At 53.2% G+C, this 17277-nt stretch overlaps 1 protein-coding gene across 3 annotated transcripts in view; it reads right to left on the bottom strand.

Moving 5' to 3' along the window:
* Sulf2 (sulfatase 2) overlaps positions 1 to 17277 on the bottom strand; it is an 84931-nt gene that overhangs the window by 952 nt on the left and 66702 nt on the right. For all 3 annotated transcript variants that reach the window (XM_041670608.1, XM_041670607.1, XM_041670609.1), the window contains exons 6-20: positions 14519 to 14669; positions 12209 to 12384; positions 10976 to 11104; positions 9755 to 9811; positions 9030 to 9159; positions 7823 to 8024; positions 6803 to 7031; positions 6610 to 6706; positions 6125 to 6219; positions 5162 to 5221; positions 4554 to 4723; positions 4192 to 4334; positions 2706 to 2829; positions 1104 to 1137; positions 834 to 887 (exon numbers count right to left, since the gene is read on the bottom strand). In XM_041670608.1, the coding sequence (XP_041526542.1) occupies positions 834 to 887; positions 1104 to 1137; positions 2706 to 2829; positions 4192 to 4334; positions 4554 to 4723; positions 5162 to 5221; positions 6125 to 6219; positions 6610 to 6706; positions 6803 to 7031; positions 7823 to 8024; positions 9030 to 9159; positions 9755 to 9811; positions 10976 to 11104; positions 12209 to 12384; positions 14519 to 14669 (1851 nt within the window). The remainder of the gene's footprint in view (positions 1 to 833; positions 888 to 1103; positions 1138 to 2705; positions 2830 to 4191; positions 4335 to 4553; positions 4724 to 5161; positions 5222 to 6124; positions 6220 to 6609; positions 6707 to 6802; positions 7032 to 7822; positions 8025 to 9029; positions 9160 to 9754; positions 9812 to 10975; positions 11105 to 12208; positions 12385 to 14518; positions 14670 to 17277) is intronic.

Below are 17277 nucleotides of genomic sequence, written 5' to 3'. Positions count from 1 at the left end.
ATCAGCCCTACACTGCAAAGCTTGGTTGAGGGGTATGGCTGATGGACAGGAGTGTTGGCCATGAGGAAGGAATTGTTCCACCCGGTTGCCTCACGGTTAATGGCTCACTTAGCGACTCAGTGGACATTTGTTAAGGGTCTGGGTAGAAATGTGGCTAAGGATTTGAGATGCATGTTCTGGAAGCTGGCCCATTACTGTCCTCGTGAAGCCGCAGAGATTGACATGCATGAGGAGGGCCAGGGTGGGTCACTGCAGAGGGGAGTGGACAGGTGAGCTGTCAGTCTTAAAGCCAACTCTCACATTTGCATTTTGGGGAGAATCCGGCAAGCTGTATCCACACCCCCTGGGAATCAATTGGCTGCCCCTAAGACTTGAGGTTCTCCACATGGCCCGTGACAGCCATGCTGCTGAGAAGGGTATACACTTCAGCCACGGCCTTCAAGGTGTCTGTCACTGTAGCCCTGACTCAGTTCTCAACACTGCCATAGCTCAGCCATGCAGATTACTACAGAGAACAGCAGCCTATTAGGATTAGCTGTTAATTTTAAATTATGAAATATATTCGCATTATCTTACAGAAGAAACAGCTATTACTTTGTCCTCTCTGAGTATGGGAACAGAGGGCAATGAAGATGCTGCATGAAGAACAGCCCCAGAGAGAGGAAACAAGGCCGGGATGGTGTTTGGTAGAGCTCTTGCCTAGCATGAATGACTCCTGGCTTCAACCCCTAGTACCGGAAAAACACACACACAAACAAAACAACAGCAACAAAACCAGAAACTAGCAAGTCAGAACCAACTCTGCCTGTCTGCAGACTGATTCTTCAACTCACAGTGATTTGGAAGAAGGTCTCTTCATTTCTGGCCATTTTCGACGCTGAAACTGCCTGCATTTTTCAGGTGCCAAAAGGAAGATCTGTGTTAACTATCACTAAGATTGTATCGTTGCGCCCCCCCCCCCCCAGCCCCAACCCCCGAACTGTGCAGAGATGCTGTCTGAGGTGACACTTCGGTAGACAGTTTCTCAATAGGTACAACCATAAAAAAAAAAAAAGGTCAAGATGGGAAGACTTAGCCCAAACTTAAGTAACAAAACCAAATACCTGTATTGCTCATAGCTTCCTCCATCTTTGAGTCCTAAGTGAGAGATAGACAGAACAGGAACCGTTTAAGGTAAAATGGTACAAGCATCAGCAGGCTTTATGACTGCTAAGGAAGACAGGTAAACCACCTTTGGCTTGTCACAAATGCCAGTGCCAGGATGTCACTAGTGTCCCTTGCTCAGGTAGAGTGGGTGAATGATGAAGACCCCTTTAGTATGCCAGATGGCCTTGTAGATACCGCCCCCCATTGACCCCACTTAGCCTTCATTCTCAATGGCTTTAGTGGGGAAGTAGGCACAGGTGTGGGTCCTAGTGCCGCACGAGACTCACTGGCTGTGTGTAGGTGGGTGAGGGACCCCTATGCTTGCACTCTGAATTCCTGAGGATATGAGGACCTGAGCATGTGTCAGTCACTGGGTTCACGTTTCTTACTTCTGAGCTGGGGCTAGGATTGCCTCAGAATTCCCACGCATCACAGTACTTAGATGAGACTGCATGACCACCACCAAGTAGAAGCAAGTATCTGGGTAGGGTCAGGTGTCTCCTGTCACCACTGTAGCCACTCTGGACCTCCCCACATCGTAACGCAGACTGGGACATCTGGGTCTGTCTTCTCCACTTCCCTCTTTCCCGATGGGAATCTGAGGCCTCTCAGGACAAACAGATGACAAAGGGTTCTGAGGTTGTTCCCTCTACACTTGGCGGTGGCTAATAAGCACATGACATCTTTCTGATGGTTTCCATCTTCACGCATCTAGCTGGCACCCTGAACTTAGAGCTGCTGACTTTGCTCTCTTCCCACCCCTCCACAAACCCAGGAGTAGCCTGTATCTCCACCTCTTCTGTCACCTCCACATCACCATGTCGTGTGGCCCTTAGTACTGCACCTCAAGTCCATTATCCTCTCTCATACTGAGTCACAGCCCCAAGTCTCCGTGGATAAAGTGGATAACTGTTATATGCTGCTCTTTACCGGATCCAGCTTCATCCTCTACTTAGTAATCACTATCTTTTCTTTTAAATGTTGACTTTCACTGCCCAAACTTAAACCCTCCCATCAGCTCCCGAAACCATCTCAATTAAAGTCTAAACCTTTCTCCGTGGCCTGCAAAGCCTGTACAGGATGACTGGCTGACCCTGCATGTCACATGTCACTCCACCACCACACTGGGCTTGTTTATGTCCCTCCTACTTCTCAGCTGCCCGTGTTTTCTCAACAGGTGACTGCTTCCTCTACAGTGGTCACCCCTGATCTATCACAGAGCCCCAATGATCCTGTCTCACTCAAGCCAAAGCCTTCCCTGTAGACCCTTGGCTCTGAGCAGAATGCCAGCTTCACATCTCACGCACACATTTGCTTCCTTAACTCACAGGGTTACATTCTGCGTAGTGAACAAAAGGGAGGACGTGGGATCAATGGTAAAGGCTCTCAGCTCTCGGGAAGCACAGCCCCGTGAAAGCCAGAAGGTGTTTATAGCCTTCCCCATCCTTTGTCTAGACTTAGAAGAGACTTGGACCCTTCCCTGTGATTCTGGGCTCGCTTTTGGGTCAGATACGACCTAAGCTCTTCTCTGCAGGTTCCGCACTGGGACCCCTACTCACCCAGGTCCATGTTTCGGGTCCGGGGGTTGCACTGCTTGTAGCCTTTGCAGCTTCTCAGCTCCATGAGCTGCACGTGCAGTTGATTGAGGACATCCCTGTCCAGCGTGTTCACTGCGTTCATCAGCTGGTGGGAAAGGGTGGCCGTTAATAGGGAAGGTCCTGGGACCCTGCAGTGGTATTTCACTTGCATTCTAATAAATAAAACTCGCCTGGAGGTCAGTGTAAAGCAGACACACTAGTCAGCCATACAGGCCAGGCAGTGGTGGCACACACCTTTAATCCAGTAGCCACACTAATTAGGCTGGGTGGTGGTGGTGCACTTTAATCCCAGCACTAGAGAGGAATATAAGATGGGAGGAGACTGGAACTCACTCTGGTTCAGTCTGAAGATTTCATTGAGGTAAGAGTTCTCTGGTGGCTTGGCTGCTTTGCTTTTCTGATCTTCAGGCTGAACCCCAATATCTGTCTCTGGGTTTTTATTATTTGTGCTACGGGACCTCCTACCTCCATCTCCTCTTCAAACCAGGACACTTAACTCAGGTGGGCTGGGAGCAGAGGCGCTATGGGTGTACTGTCTACACCCACTCTCACTTCTGCAAGAGCCACCGTGTGGAGGAGTGAGATGAAGGGTCAGATCCTCTCTGCCAGGTTCTGCTTCGGGGGGACGGGAAATGGAGAAGACAGGCTATGTCCAAATCCTTAACCTTGAAATTCTGGAGCTGCCCACTAGGTGTCTGGAGCTTTCCCATTAGCTGGGAGAGAGCCTTCTAAGCCTTGTTCATAAGCCCGCTCTTGTTCCCCCATGGGAAAGCAGCCACTAGGTACAAAGGTGGGTCAGGGGTGTGGAGGCATTGTCTAGTATGATCACTGACTGGCATTGTCTGGTGCTCTCATTGGTAAAATATGGACGGGCTGAGCCTATCAGAAGGAAGACTGCCAGGCTGTGGCTACTGAAGTCACTTTGGATGAAGATGCTTCAGGCTTTTTGAATGTGGTTGAACATTTGGACATTGCAGAGGCTATTCTCCCAAACAGCTAAGATGGAAAGTTCTGGTTCCCAGGTGCCCTGTGGCTTGTGCTTATCTCGTGTGGCTCAGAGCCATTTCAATCATATCTGTGCCTAGGTTGTTTGCCATAGGAAAAGAAGGCACAGAGCTTCTCTCGAGTGGATGCCAGGTGGGAAGGTTGCTTGCCTGCAGTCTGTGCCAGGCCAGAGCGTCCTGACCCTGTAGCTCCATTGCTCTAAGGGTCCACGGAAGTGCCTGCTGAGCCTTGTATGTAGCCAAGGGCGAGGGAAAAGCTGTACCATAGATCAGAGCGAGGGTAATGGAAGGAGACACATGTTGACTCCCCAGAGTCCCAGACTCCACGTGGCCTTGGAAGTCACTCTTCCCATCTTAGGGACCTGGTGGAACTTCTCTGCCCTTCTGAAGGAGACTGTGTGCCCTGCGTTCCCACCTCCCAATCTCTCTGGAGGCATCTGTACCTGGTAAGGGTCTGTACTGAGGTCAAAGTATTCTATGAAGCCAGTCGCGAATTCACAGAAGAGGAAGTTGTGGGTCTCGTTGATGGTCCTCAAGCACCAGTATGTGTTATTGTTGGCGCTGGTGCAGGCACAGAAGGGTCCCACTGTGGAAGGAAGGAAGCAAGCATGTTCCAAGTGTGTCCGCAGAAACACGAGTCTGTCAGCTTCCCTGAGCCAGTCTCTCAAATGCCAAGCGACAGGCTGATACCAGGCACAGGTTTCTAAGACACCTCCAGGGTCCAGAAGTTTGGCCCTCTGGAGCCTGGGGAAGGTAGGTGGCTATCTACAGGCCTCCCGTCCCCTGCACGCCCCCGCTTGCTCACGCGTCCAGAGAGGCGCGGTCTGCCAGTGGTGGTTGTCGTGGGTGAAGCACGTGAGGCCTGGCATGCTGCACGTGTCATTGTTCTGCAGCCGCTTGAGCAGCTTGCGCAGTTTCTTCTTCCGTTTCTGCTCCCGCAGCAGCCACACCTTGTCCTTCTCCTGCAGTCCTTTCCTGGGGGGGGGGCACAGAGGACCACACACACTTAGGACCCCTGAGGGACCAATGGCCCGCAGCTTTGTGGTCCACCCTCGGCGTTGGGCAGTCATCAAGGACTCTAAGCCTTACTGTCGACCCCCAGGGCCTTTCTCCTCCCATAGCCTCCTTCAGGCCCCCTGCAGCCTGTGAAGTGAGGTGGCTGTCAGGATCCTTGCTCACACACACCATGAGTGCACAGTGCTTAGTATGGCTGCAGCACCATAACTAGCCACAGTGGGGCTCCAGAGGTCTTTGCATGGACCTGGGGCCAGCCTCTCCAAGGACTACCCAGACCTCACCTCCTGGGGGAAGCCAAGGGGGCCTTCTGTCTTTTCCATATTGGGTTTTAGCTACAGGCGGGAGCTGTCTCTGAGAGCCACACATCTTACCCCTGTGGTCGGTCCCTACCCTTACCTGAAAGGGTGCAGGCTGGAGCCTTTGTGCTTGAGGCGGCCTTTGTGCTGGGTGTGGTAACTGCAACAGACACCCCCCCCCCAAATAAATAAACAAACAAAACCCCAAGAGTCAGGAGCCTCTCAGCACAGAACACCCTGGCAAGTAGGCAACGGGGTTCCTGGGCTCCCCTATGCCCTTCTCTCATGTAGTAGGACTACACTCCCCAGCATGCCAGCTCCACACTTGTCTTGGATGCCCCAGGCTAGACCATACATGGCCAGAGTGGGTATAATTGAATCCAGACTGGAAGCTGAGCCGCGCTTCAGGTGGTCTCAGCCTTGACCTCGAAAGATCACTTCCCAGTAAGACGTGTACCGAATGCTTACAAGGGGATCTTGGGAACCTGAGTTTTCAAAGCCCTACAAGTCAGCTCAGGTGTTCAGAGCAGTATGCCTACTTCAGTTTAAATCGAGTAAAATTCTCAAAAAAAAAAAATTTAGCTGGGAGTGGGTGGTGGTGGAGGTGGCACACACCACTAATCCAGCGCTCTGGAGACAGAGGCTGGCGCATTGTGAGTCCGAGGCCCGATCCTGGACAGCCAGGGTAAAGTAAAATTCTGGCGTCACATTCGCTAGTCATGTGTGTGCTATGACCACCACACTGGACAGTGACCGCAGATAGGATCTTTCCATGTGGGACGTTCTCACAGGCAGAGCCTGAGTGGTAGCAGGGACCTCGAGTCCCTCAGCCCACGAGTTCCCAAAGGCAGTGAGGAGACGCAGTGTCCCTGCCTGAGCCAGCTGTTCAAGGCAAGACCCCGCCTCCTGTTAGAGCTGCCACCAGAGAGAGTTATCATTGACTCCTTAATCTTGACAGGCAAGGATGCAATTGAAAAGCAACGAAAGGGGCTGGGAAGGAAGGGGAGTTAGTGTTTGCAGGGGTGTGGGGGTGGATCCTGAGCTACCCTGCCCGCTACCACACCTGAGTTTATGGCAGTCACATTCTTCTGGCCGCTTCTTCTTCAGGTGACCTCTGACCTCTCGCAGGTTCTTAATTTTGTTCTGCAGGGTTTCAATCTGAGGGGGCAACAGGAGAAGAACTAGAAATCACGGGGCAACGGTGGTGGCAAGGGTACAGCCACGCCTACATTTGTGCTTCTGCCTGGGGGAGAGGGTTCCCTGAAGGACCAGAGGGGACAATCAGCGGAGCCCACCAAGGCTGTAGAAAGGACGAACTCTATCAGGACATCTTGCGGGTCTAATGTATGACAGGCCTCAGCCAGCTGATTCTGGGTTGGCCCTGTGGCTGGCTATCAGATCCTGGAACTCAGATTCCCGTTATGGGGTCATGGATTTGGGGGTGGAGGTGGGAACCATCTTCTTCTCGTGGCCAGGTCTCCCTGCCCTCCCTATGGATGCTGCTACGGAGCCTGCGGCACCCAACTGTGCTTCCCCTGGTTGCCGAACCTCATGGTCGATGTGCAGCTTGTGGTCTTTCCAAGCCTGCAGGGACTTGTACAGGTCTAAGTCACACTGGACGGTGTCGTTCTCGAGGATGTAGCACCTGTTCAAGGGGGAGGGGTCAAGAGTGGCCCTGAGGGGTGGAGAAGGGCCCAGCCTGCCCCTGTTCCCTTTGGGCAACCTCCACCTGGGCTCTCACCGATGGGTCACTTTAATGGGATTGGGGGCGGAATAGTCTGGAAGACCGCCAGTACCACTGAAGCTGCCACCGTCCTTGTCATCCTGGTCTTCTGGGGCCCCTGGCCAGTGCCGCTTGGTAAGGTTCCGGGGCTGGGGCACGCTGTCCAAGCCTACGTGGTATACCTCACCATCCACCTCAATGGCCACGGAACGGATGGAGCGGTTACGAGCATAGCTGGTCTTGTACTCTGTGGATATCGGAGGGGACAGGTTAGAGAGGCTGGGGACAGGCTAGCCAGGTATCTTGGCCATGGGTCTTCAAGTGACCAGAGGGTTTCGGGAGAGCTAGTGAGACAGCTTTGTGGGTAAAGACACTTCCACCTGGGGCTGACGTCTGAGTCCATCCGTCCCCGGGCCCTCCCTACCCCCATCTTTCTCCCCCCCTCCCCTGCCCAGGCAGTAAAAAGAGAGAGTTAACTCTTGCAAGATGCCCTCTCTCCACTCTTATGGGCCACAGGTGCATTCTGGGAGCAGGTGAGTCTGCCAGTGTGGACTCTGAAAGCAGACTGTCCACATGGTCTGATGGCTTGCCCCTCAAGTCACATCTAGACCTGACTACTTCCTCCTTTGACACAATGGCCCGTCCATGCCACCCGGCTTTTTGTCTGGCCCTCAGCTGTCTGTTTCTCTCACCTTTAGAGTGGCCATGTGAGGGAGATTTGAGACCATGAAATTGACCACCTCATCTCTGCCCTCTCCAGACCACAGGGTCCCATCTGGAAGGAGACACCCATCCTAGAGTGTCCGGCTGGCCCCATGTGCTTGGCCTGGGTCTCTTGTCCACACTTCTAGCCTCCTAGTGGCTACCCTATCACCGCTGCTCTCTTGAATGATGGCTTGGGAGAGATCTGGCTGTGTCCCTTTCTCTGAGGACACACCCAGGCTTGGAGACAAGTGTCTGTGGAATTGTTTGAAGTTTACGTGGCCCCAGGCCCTGGCTGCTTCTCCTGCCTAGTTTGGCCAGGCCTGTGACACTTACTTTTCTTAAAGAGTTTGCGGCGTCCAGCCAGGCCCAGTTTGTAGTCTCCAGCACCATCACAGCTGCAGGCCTCGCGGCTCTGCCCGTAGTACTTGGGCACCAGGTTGGAGATGGCTCTGCCGCCGCCGCCACCAAACCGTGTGGGGCCCTTACACTTGTGCAGCTTCAGCGTCCCGGAAGCATCTTCCACACACTGCCACTTCTGTGGGACACAGCAGGGCTTCAGGCATCCGGGCCCTGGGGAACCTGCTTAACGTACCCACCTCTCTTCTCCCTGCCCATGCTTAGCTTGGCAAATGTCATACCCTTGCCACCTCCAAGGGCCTGCTCCTGTCTTCACACATAGCTGGACCTGCCATTGCATGCAGCGAGACAGTCGTGGTGTGGCTGCTCCTGTCTGCCTAACTCTTGCCCTCACTGTGGCCCTGCAGTCCTCTTTCAGGGTCCTGTCACTCCCATTTAAAACCTCCCAGGCCTGATCTTTAGGTCCCAGGCTGGTAATCCCGGTATAGTCTGCCCGGATCTCCTTCCCTGCTGACCTTGCTCTTTCTCAGCCCCACACTCTCTTTCAGCACACCCGTGTGTCCCTCACCCCGCTTTGAGAGAAAACACTGAGAGGTCGGGATGCTTGCCCCAGGTCACACGGCTGGGGGGAACTGTCACTGTGATACTTAGCCCCATGTCTTGTTCACTCTGCCCTCTCCCCCACCAATCTGCTCTGCTGGCTGTCAGAGCTTCCTGCTGCCCTCGTGCCCCTGGAGGTGGGCCAGGGGAGCCCCACTCCTGCTCACACCACATGCCCACAGGCTCTCTTATCTCACCCCGTCCTTCCCATCTCCCTACGTTCTGTGACTCGTGCCCAGTGAACTGTCGCACCCCACAGCCCATTTTGGAAAAGCTTCCTTTGGGCTCTCTGAACACCAACCCTTGCTCTCCCTTGGAGACCACCTGGATTACAATTGTTATATTAAAACAAAAAATCTTGAAGGTCATTACCTAATCCCACTGTAAACGGCAAGACAAGCACAAAAAGGACAGCACAGAAGCCAGCAGGAAGGCAATGCTGTTCGCCATCAGCCTGCCTGCTGGTCTTTCCCTCATACAAGGTCACACACTCAGAGGACACCGCTTCTCTGACAGGGATCAGAGACTCCCAGTAACCAAGGAACCACACCCTAGAGGCCCAGGGGGTTGCGGGCCATCTCACCTGCCCCAGCTGCTCGCAAGCTGTCTGGTACTCGGCGCGCTGGCATAGGTCCTTCACACGCTGGTACTTGGGCAGGAAGTTCTCCTCCTGGGCATCTACTTTGTCACTGTCTCTCTTGTGGAGCAGTTTGCTGAGGGAGATGAGGGGCTGGCTGAACTAAGGGATCCCTGGGACGACTTGTGCTAGCCTAGACCGCAAGCCCCACTCAAGCTCTGTGGGGACCTACAGTGGAGGACGTATGTCTAGCTGCTGAGAGCACATGGGTTTTAAATTTGTGTATTCTTTATTTATGAACGCTCTGCATGGATATCTTTGTGTCAGAAGACGGCATCAGAACCTAGTATAGATGGTTGTGAGCCACCATGTGGTTGCTGGGAGTTGAACTCAGGACCTCTGGAAGGGCAGCCCATGCTCTTAACCACTGAGCCATCTCTCCAGCCCCACACTGAGATTTTAATGGGAAGTCTCTAGAAGTGGTTCATTCCAGATGGACTGAGTTGGGATAAATAAGCAAGAAGACACCATGTAGGCTCTGCCAAATAGGTTGAAGGGGGGGGGCACATGGGGCCTTCAGTTAGAGTTCTGCATCAGTCACCCGATCATGACTGGGACTTTAGACATACAGCCCGAGTCACCCAGCCACCAGCATAGCATCAATGTGACCCCTCCAGTCTTGCGGCTGCAGGAGCTCCTAGCGGGGCCCGACCTCCCTGCCCCGCACTCACCCTCTCTCCACCAGGAAGGAGTCTCGCCAGACCCTCAGCTTCTTTTTCAAGTGGAACCTAGGAAACAAGCAGGTCCAGCCCTGTCCACAGGTGCCCCACGCCCCAGGGCTGTGGCAGTCATTATGAGTGACCAGTGAGACACTGGGAAAGGTCCCCACACCCCGTGGGCAGGGCTACTTCTCCAAGATGTATTTCTGAATGCCTCTCTGGGGTTGGTTGAAGTCGCCCGGTTACGTGTGTGTGTGTGTGTGTGTGTGTGTGTGTGTGTGTGTGAGTTTCCCAGGAGCCTAGGCCCCCAAATGCTGGCAGAGACAGCACTCCCCAGGTCTGGGCTAATGAATATCTGTAGAGGGCCATTCCTTCTGACCCATTAGGGTCAGGTTCCTGTACACGGCCTGTGTGTATAATGCATGCTGTCTTCTCCATTTCAAAATAGGTGGGGGCATTGAGAAACAACATTCTACTCTGTCCCCCAATTCTCAGGTGGTCTCAGAGTGTGCCCCACACTCTGCACGTGTATTTCACACCCTTCCAGCTCTCTCAATCGGAGAATGTATCTCCTTTCAGGGCAGCCAAAGGTTGGGCCCTCTGGGAAGAAAGCCGGGGCAAGACTCAGGGCAAAGGACGACACCAAGCATGGCGGCCTGTTAGCCAGCAGGCAGTTTCAGTCCTGACCACCAGGGGTCACTCCTGCCTTTCTGGTCCCTCACCTCAGCCCATCTTTCCTTCCACTTATTTTTTTTTGTTCACTGCTGCTTCCTTCTGCAGCCCAGGACACCTGGAACATGTTTCTGTCAGTCACATCACCCATCACCAGGGCCATAAAAGCCACAGTCGTCGCGACAAAGAGTCTGAATTCTTGGTTATCATCTTACCTCTCTAGGAATCAGATAATGTAAGTCTCTTTTGCTGGGGGACTATGGGAGCAAACTTGCTGGGATCCCCGGGCACATAACACGGTCCCCATGCCCCTGTGATCACACAGTGGCTACTGGTACTTCAGCCTTTCCACCATTTTAACTTTGGAAGGGTCCTCAACTCCAGATGGGAGGATAAAATCCCAGAAAGGCTTGATCCTTTGCTATGTCATGCGTTAGTGTGGGGGCACCTGGGTCCTTAGTTCCTGATGCTAGTGGCCTTCCCAGTTCCCCGTGGTTTGGCTGAGTTCACATTGGCCAGGGAGTCCCCTCCTTCCCTGGGTCTGTCCTGCGCCCTTCTCACCGGTTCATTGGCCGCTCTGAGTCCAATAGCTTGAGGATAGACTTCCCATCCATGTCTGCGGGGATGTCCAGCCCGGCAATATCCAGTATGGTGGGGGCCAGGTCAATGTTGAGGACGATGTGAGGATTCCTGGGGACAGGGATTGGAAACTTGGCCACCTGGAGGATAGCTTGGTTTGGAACAGGGACAGCTGGAGGTGAAGAAAGAGGAACATCCTCGGGAGAGGAAGCTCCCATCACACCACCCCAACCTTCATGGAGGGGAGTTCCAGCTGAATCATCCTTTGTTACCAAGGTGCTGAGCTGACAAGGTTACCTGCCCTAAGGCCACCCCCTGTGCCTCTAGGGCAAATGCCCAACCCTTGTAGATTCCCGCTGTCTGGGAATGCATAGTCTGGCCCCTAAGCTCTTGCCATCCTCCACCCAGAATGATCTTCCCCCAGACACCTAAGTGATACTGATCTTCCCTTCCCCCGCTCCTGGGATCACATCTTAGCCAATGACTGCTGGGCAACCCACTCAGTGGCCATCCATGTGAGAATGCCCAGCCCAGCCCATGGCTAGCTGGCGGGGTGACAGAGGGATGGGGTATGAGGACAGGTGTTTAGCTCCGTCTTACTGGAGTTTTCTTTCGTGTCCACCCCTCGCTGGCTTTGAAGGCGTGTCAAGGGCTGCTGTGCAAGCCCCGTCCTCTGCACACACCTGGTGTCCTTGATGTCCCCCCACCTCAGCTGTTACAGGGATGAGGCCCCCACGATTACCAACCCTTCTTCCATCTCTGCCTCCCGCTAGCATCTCTGCTGCAGGTTGCCATCTCAAAGGTTAAGTCAAGGAGAATGGCTGAGGCCCATGGCCCACGTGGCCCTTGAGGAAAGAGTGGAAGGCAGATGGATGGCTTGCTCTGCACTGCTACCAGGAGCAGCTCAGCTGATAATAGCTCTGGGCTCAAGCCTGAGGTTTCTCCCCAACAGCCACCAGACCAGCTGGGGTGGAGATCAAGCTCTTCTCAGGCATCGGCGACACCCAGCCTCTGGTATTTCCTGGCACAAAACCCTACCTCGCTGTTTTTCACAACAGCACAGAGCTCCTGGCTTGTGTGGCTGGCTCAGCTGTTCTGGAATTGTGTCCCTGGGGGAGTGTGGCTAGGACTTGGGATAAGCTCTCGAGCCAAGCAGAATCCAAGGTCTCCCTGTGAGCCTGGGACCTGGGGTACAGGTGTAGGTGACATACTTACAGAGAGCCGGCCTCCACGTTGGGGCCCCTCACATAGAACGGGACCCTGATGTCGAACTCATAGGGCATGGACTTGCCCTTCACCAGGCCAAACTGGCCAATGTGGTAGCCGTGGTCGGCGGTGTACACGATGTAAGTGTTATCCAGCTCACCAGTCTCCACCAGCATGTCGTAAATCTGCAGCAGAGGCTATAGGTGAGGTGTCCGGCCACCCAAGGGGCAAGGGACTGGAGCCTTCTGGTCTCATCATCCCTCCCATCTTCTCTCTGCCCTCTGTGCCTTGGGGCAAATCCACTTTTCCGAGAGGCCTCTGGGACTGTTTGGGAGCCCACTTCCCCCTCACACTTAGGGTCAATTTCCTCTCATCTGTAGACAGTCCTCACACTACAATGGAAGTACCACAGGGTGGGAGTCCTGCTGTGTGTAGAGGGGTCTTGCTATTTTGTTCCCTGGCAGCGGGGACTCTCTTGCACTGATCCTCAATAAATGACGATGGATGGATGGATGGATGGATGAAGCTAGGTATGACCAGGGCAGGAGTCTGTGACCTGAAACAGAGCTGTTGCATAGGACTTTCTGTGATGCTGGCTGAGTGAGGATCTGCGCTGCCCAGCGTGGCTATGGAACACACAAACTAAGTCTGGTGTGACCAAAAAAATGGTATTTAAATTTTATAGTACTTTTTAAAAGGATTTGTTTATTTATTATGTATATAGTGTTCTGCCTGCATGTATGCCTACAGGCCAGAAGAGGGCACCAGATCTCATTATAGATGGTTGTGATCCATCATGCAGTTGCTGGGAATTGAACTCAGGACCTCTGGAAGAACAGCCAGTGCTCTTAACCTCTGAGCCATCTCTCTAGCCTCAATTTTATAGTATTTTAATTAATTTAAATTTAGATTGCTACGGATTCCTAGTGTGTGAAGTTGTTATCCTACACAATGGAGTATGATTCAATATAAGGTGTGTGTGTATGTGTGTGTACAAGTACATTCTAGCATTCCAGTTTGTGTGTGTGTGTGTGTGTGTGTGTGTGTGTGTGTATGTAGGCCAAATGAGAATTTTTGGAGTCAGATCTCTCTATTCTGTGGGTCCTGGGGATTCTGATATATGCTTTAGTATAGGTAAGCCTTGGGGATAAAAAGCCAGTCCCCCCTCCCGAGTGCTGGGATTAAAGGTGTGTGCCACCACCACCCCACATAAAAGGCCATATTTTGTATGATCCAATTGCACGACAAGTCCAGAGTAACAAAGAGCTTAGCACCTGCCGAGACTGGGGGTTACTGAAGGGGGTTACAGCGTTGATGGTTCTAGAACCCAGAGTAAATGGGAATTCTGAGGGCTGTGGACACGGCTTAATTGGGTAGAGTGCTTTCCCAGCATGCACAAGGCGCTGAGTTCAATCCCTAGCAGCACATAAACCAGGTGGTGCACACCTGGAATCCCAGCACTTGGGAGGCAGAGGCAGGAGGGCCAGGGGTTCAAGGTCATCCTCAGAGAGCACTAGGCCATTCTGGGTTACAGGAGACTGTCTTAAAAACAGAAGCAAACGGAGCTCCCAGCTCCCACGGCAGCGCGCACACAAAGCAGCCACGGCACTGTGCACGCGGAACACCCACTGCACTGTGCACACTGAGCACCCACGGCACTGTGCACGCAGAGCACCCACGGCACTGTGCACTTCAGCTGGGTGAACCACATGGTGCACGAGTACTGAGTGCATAGCTCAGTAAAGCTGCTGAGATTATAAGTGGTTTCTCCTTCTTTTGTTAAAGAGACGGAAGTAGCTGGGCATGGTGGCTTTTATTTGAAATTCCAGAACTCAGGAGGCTCTATGGGTGAGAGGCCAGTTTAGCTACTCACTGAGTTCTAGGACAGCCTGGCTATACAGAATGAGACCCTATTCAAAAAAATTATTATTATTATTATTATTATTTTGGTTTTTCGAGACAGGGTTTCTCTGTGGCTTTGGAGCCTGTCCTGGAACTAGCTCTGTAGAACAGGCTGGTCTTGAACTCACAGAGATCCGCCTGCCTCTTCCTCCCGAGTGCTGGGATTAAAGGCGTGCGCCACCATCGCCTGGCTTACTATTATTTTTTTTAAGAAAATAAAGAAAAGCAGCAAGGCTACAGTGACTCCATCAAGCAGCATAGGCTCATGGGAAAATTTCAAGAGGCAGAGGCCTCCCTCAGGATTGCTCCAAGCCCCCTTGCCCAAGTCCACATAGTGCCTGGTCCTCTGATTTAGGTTTCTGGGTTAGGGCAGAGGCCTGTTGGGGGTGGGGTGGGGGGCTGAGGGGCAGGGCCTACCGTCTCCATGGAGTCGTCCACAGACATGAGTGTCTGCAGGCGTTTCCGCTGAAGCATGTTGGTGAACTCCATGTGGATGGGCTTCATGGGTCCCGTGTAGCGCATGATCCAGTGCTTGTCGGGATTGGGTGCATAGTTGTAACTTGGTGTGCTGGTGGCAAACACAGGCAGTCAAGAGAAGTGCCCCAGGGCAGGGGCAACACCGTGCCAATGGCGGCTTGCTCCAGTGTGGGGCAAGCCATCACTGGCACCTGAGGGGCTCCACTAAACCACATGGACAGGGGGAAGACAGCTGTTAGGGGGTGGCAGAGCATCTGGTAGACCGGAGTCCCCAAGTGCAGAAAGCCAGCCAGTGACCTCTAGGCTTGGCATGAGTCCTTCTTTGAGAACTTTGTGGAATTCATTCATCAACTCTTTAAAGAGGCTCCAGTTCAGATCCCTCTGACACCCAGAACTTGGTGCTAAGTGCACATCCTACACTGCCCAGGGAATTTATTCCTTAGCCCCAGGGGACACAAATGGCTGTCACACCAGCAAGGAAGGACCAGAGATATGTGACCCCCTTTGCATTTGACCTTGGTTTGAGAAACCCAAGTAAAAATCAAGTATGTCGCAGGGGTTATGCGTGCAGGGCCCACACTCCCAAGGATGCCCCTAGTAAGTCAACATCTGGGACGTGAGGCACACCATCCTTTTGATTCTTTGTCACAGGTATTCTTCCAGTTTTATGGTTTGATCTCCCTTTAGACTAAGTCAGGACGATCACAAGTTAAAGACTCGCTTGGGCACAGTAATCCGACCCTCTCTGGGAAACAAGACAAAACAAAACGAAACCACAAATAAACTGTAAAACCCAAAACTAACCCACAGAAAGAGGGTATCACGCCACTGTCCACTGGGTCTCCAAACATGAGTGACTGGTCCCCTGAGACCCTATCCCTAGCTTAGCAAGCTAACAATGTTTGGCTTTACGGCTTAGAGTTGTCTCCTGCTTGACACTGGATTCTTAGAGAGGAGTTGGGGGGGGGGGGCAGTCTGTGAGAAGACCTTGTCAGAACAGACAATGCTCTCCCTGCACAGACCCTGCCTGGGGACCCCAGCACTCTCTCACACATCCAAGGGTCTTGTACGGAGATGGCACCATGGCAGCTTGGCAGTCCAGCAGAGAGGAAGTCGCTACTGTGTGCTGCAGACGAAGCTAGGGCCTCACAGCTCCCTGGCTCCTGCCAGGCTCCTGCCGCTAAATCCTTCCCAGCCCACGCGTTCTTTGATTATGAGAAATGCCCGTGTCCCACGCGGCTGGCCCAGGGCATGACCTCCATGTAGAACATTCTTGGAAACAAACCTCCTCACCTCAGGGAGGCAGAGGGGCTACTGGGGCAGCGGCAGAGCCCCACTGTCAGCTCGAGCGTGGGGAAGTCACTCCCTGTGATCCAGGCTTAAACTCCAGGATACAATGGCTGTCCCCGACTCCACTAGGAGTCAGGTTGGTATCCGTCCTATCTGGGGGCATGAAGGTGGTGCGGGTGGGAGCCAGCGAGTGACACCCATCACCCTCTCACTTTGGGAGGCTGTATGGAGCCAGAAGTTGGAGAGCTGGGTCCTGAGTGGGACCTGTGCCATGCAGCTGGTCACCTGCCCCAGGCTGGGCACCTCAAACATCTGAGGAATATCTGGGTGTCTCTAAAGGACCTTGAGCTGGCCATCCTCTCTCCTTACACTAGGTGATGTACAGAAATGTTACCCCTATATCAGTCAGGGGCACCCTTTATGCAGCAGGCTGTGACCTGTCACCCCAGTCTGTCAGCATCGCCCCTGTCTTCACAGGTGTTGGGAAGGGAGGCTTGGCACCTGGGCTTGCCCTCAGATGTCACGTGTTGGAAGATGTGCTGAGGGCTGATAGGTGTATATAAACATGTCTGTGCAGGCCTGTGAGCGTGTGTACATATATGTCCACCTAGTCATGTGTGTATGTGTGTGTGTTTGCATTTGTGTATATGTGCCTGTACATATTTGATTGTCTGCATATTTTTTTGGTGTGTACCTGAATGTGTTTACCTGTATTTGTCTATGTGTGAGTTCTTTTGTGTCTGCTGTGTGTGTCTGCATGTGTATGGTGCGTCTATGTGTACTTGTGTGCATGTATCTGTCTATGTCCATGCATGTGTGTGAATATATGTGTGCCTGCATGTGTGTGCTGTGTGGCCCGCATTCCCGTGTGTCTGTATTTCAGTGTCTGAAAGTGTGTCTGCATGTGTGTGGCGTGGTGGGGAGAGTGGGGCCATGGGGCTGGAGGGTGGAGAGGAGTGAACAGGGGCTGGCACTGGCTTGTCACAGACCAAAAAAATGCTCCAGGAGCAGGGATGAGGCAGGCTTGCTGAGCGGGGAAACTCAGAGGCTCTGCCCTCTCTTTTACCATTACAAACATTCTCCTGTAGAGCTGTCTGGGAGCGGCTGCCTTCCAGGGACAAGAGCCTCTCAGAGCTGCCGTGGTGGAGTGAGGAGTCTCTAGGCAAGTGGCCGAGGGCTGCTCCCCCCTGTCAGATGCTGTCAGGACATTTCATGTCACTTCAAAGGGTCAGCACAGGAGCAGGCAGTGTCAAACATCACACACCCTGGCTGACAGGCATCGGGCCCAGGATGGAGTGTTCTTGGCCTCCCTCTCTGGGGAAGAGGGCAGAGGGCAGTGGGTGGAGGCGGCTGAGCAGACAGACGCATTTGTACAGAGGCTGTACCGTGCACTCGGGGTGAGGGTAGCC

Source organism: Microtus oregoni, unplaced genomic scaffold (genome assembly GCF_018167655.1).
Source record: "Microtus oregoni isolate MIOR12 unplaced genomic scaffold, Mior012 000020F_ref0000438, whole genome shotgun sequence".
Classification (NCBI taxonomy): domain Eukaryota; kingdom Metazoa; phylum Chordata; class Mammalia; order Rodentia; family Cricetidae; genus Microtus; species Microtus oregoni.
Note: the sequence above shows the minus strand (reverse complement) of the source record. Positions and strands in the feature narration are given on the sequence as shown.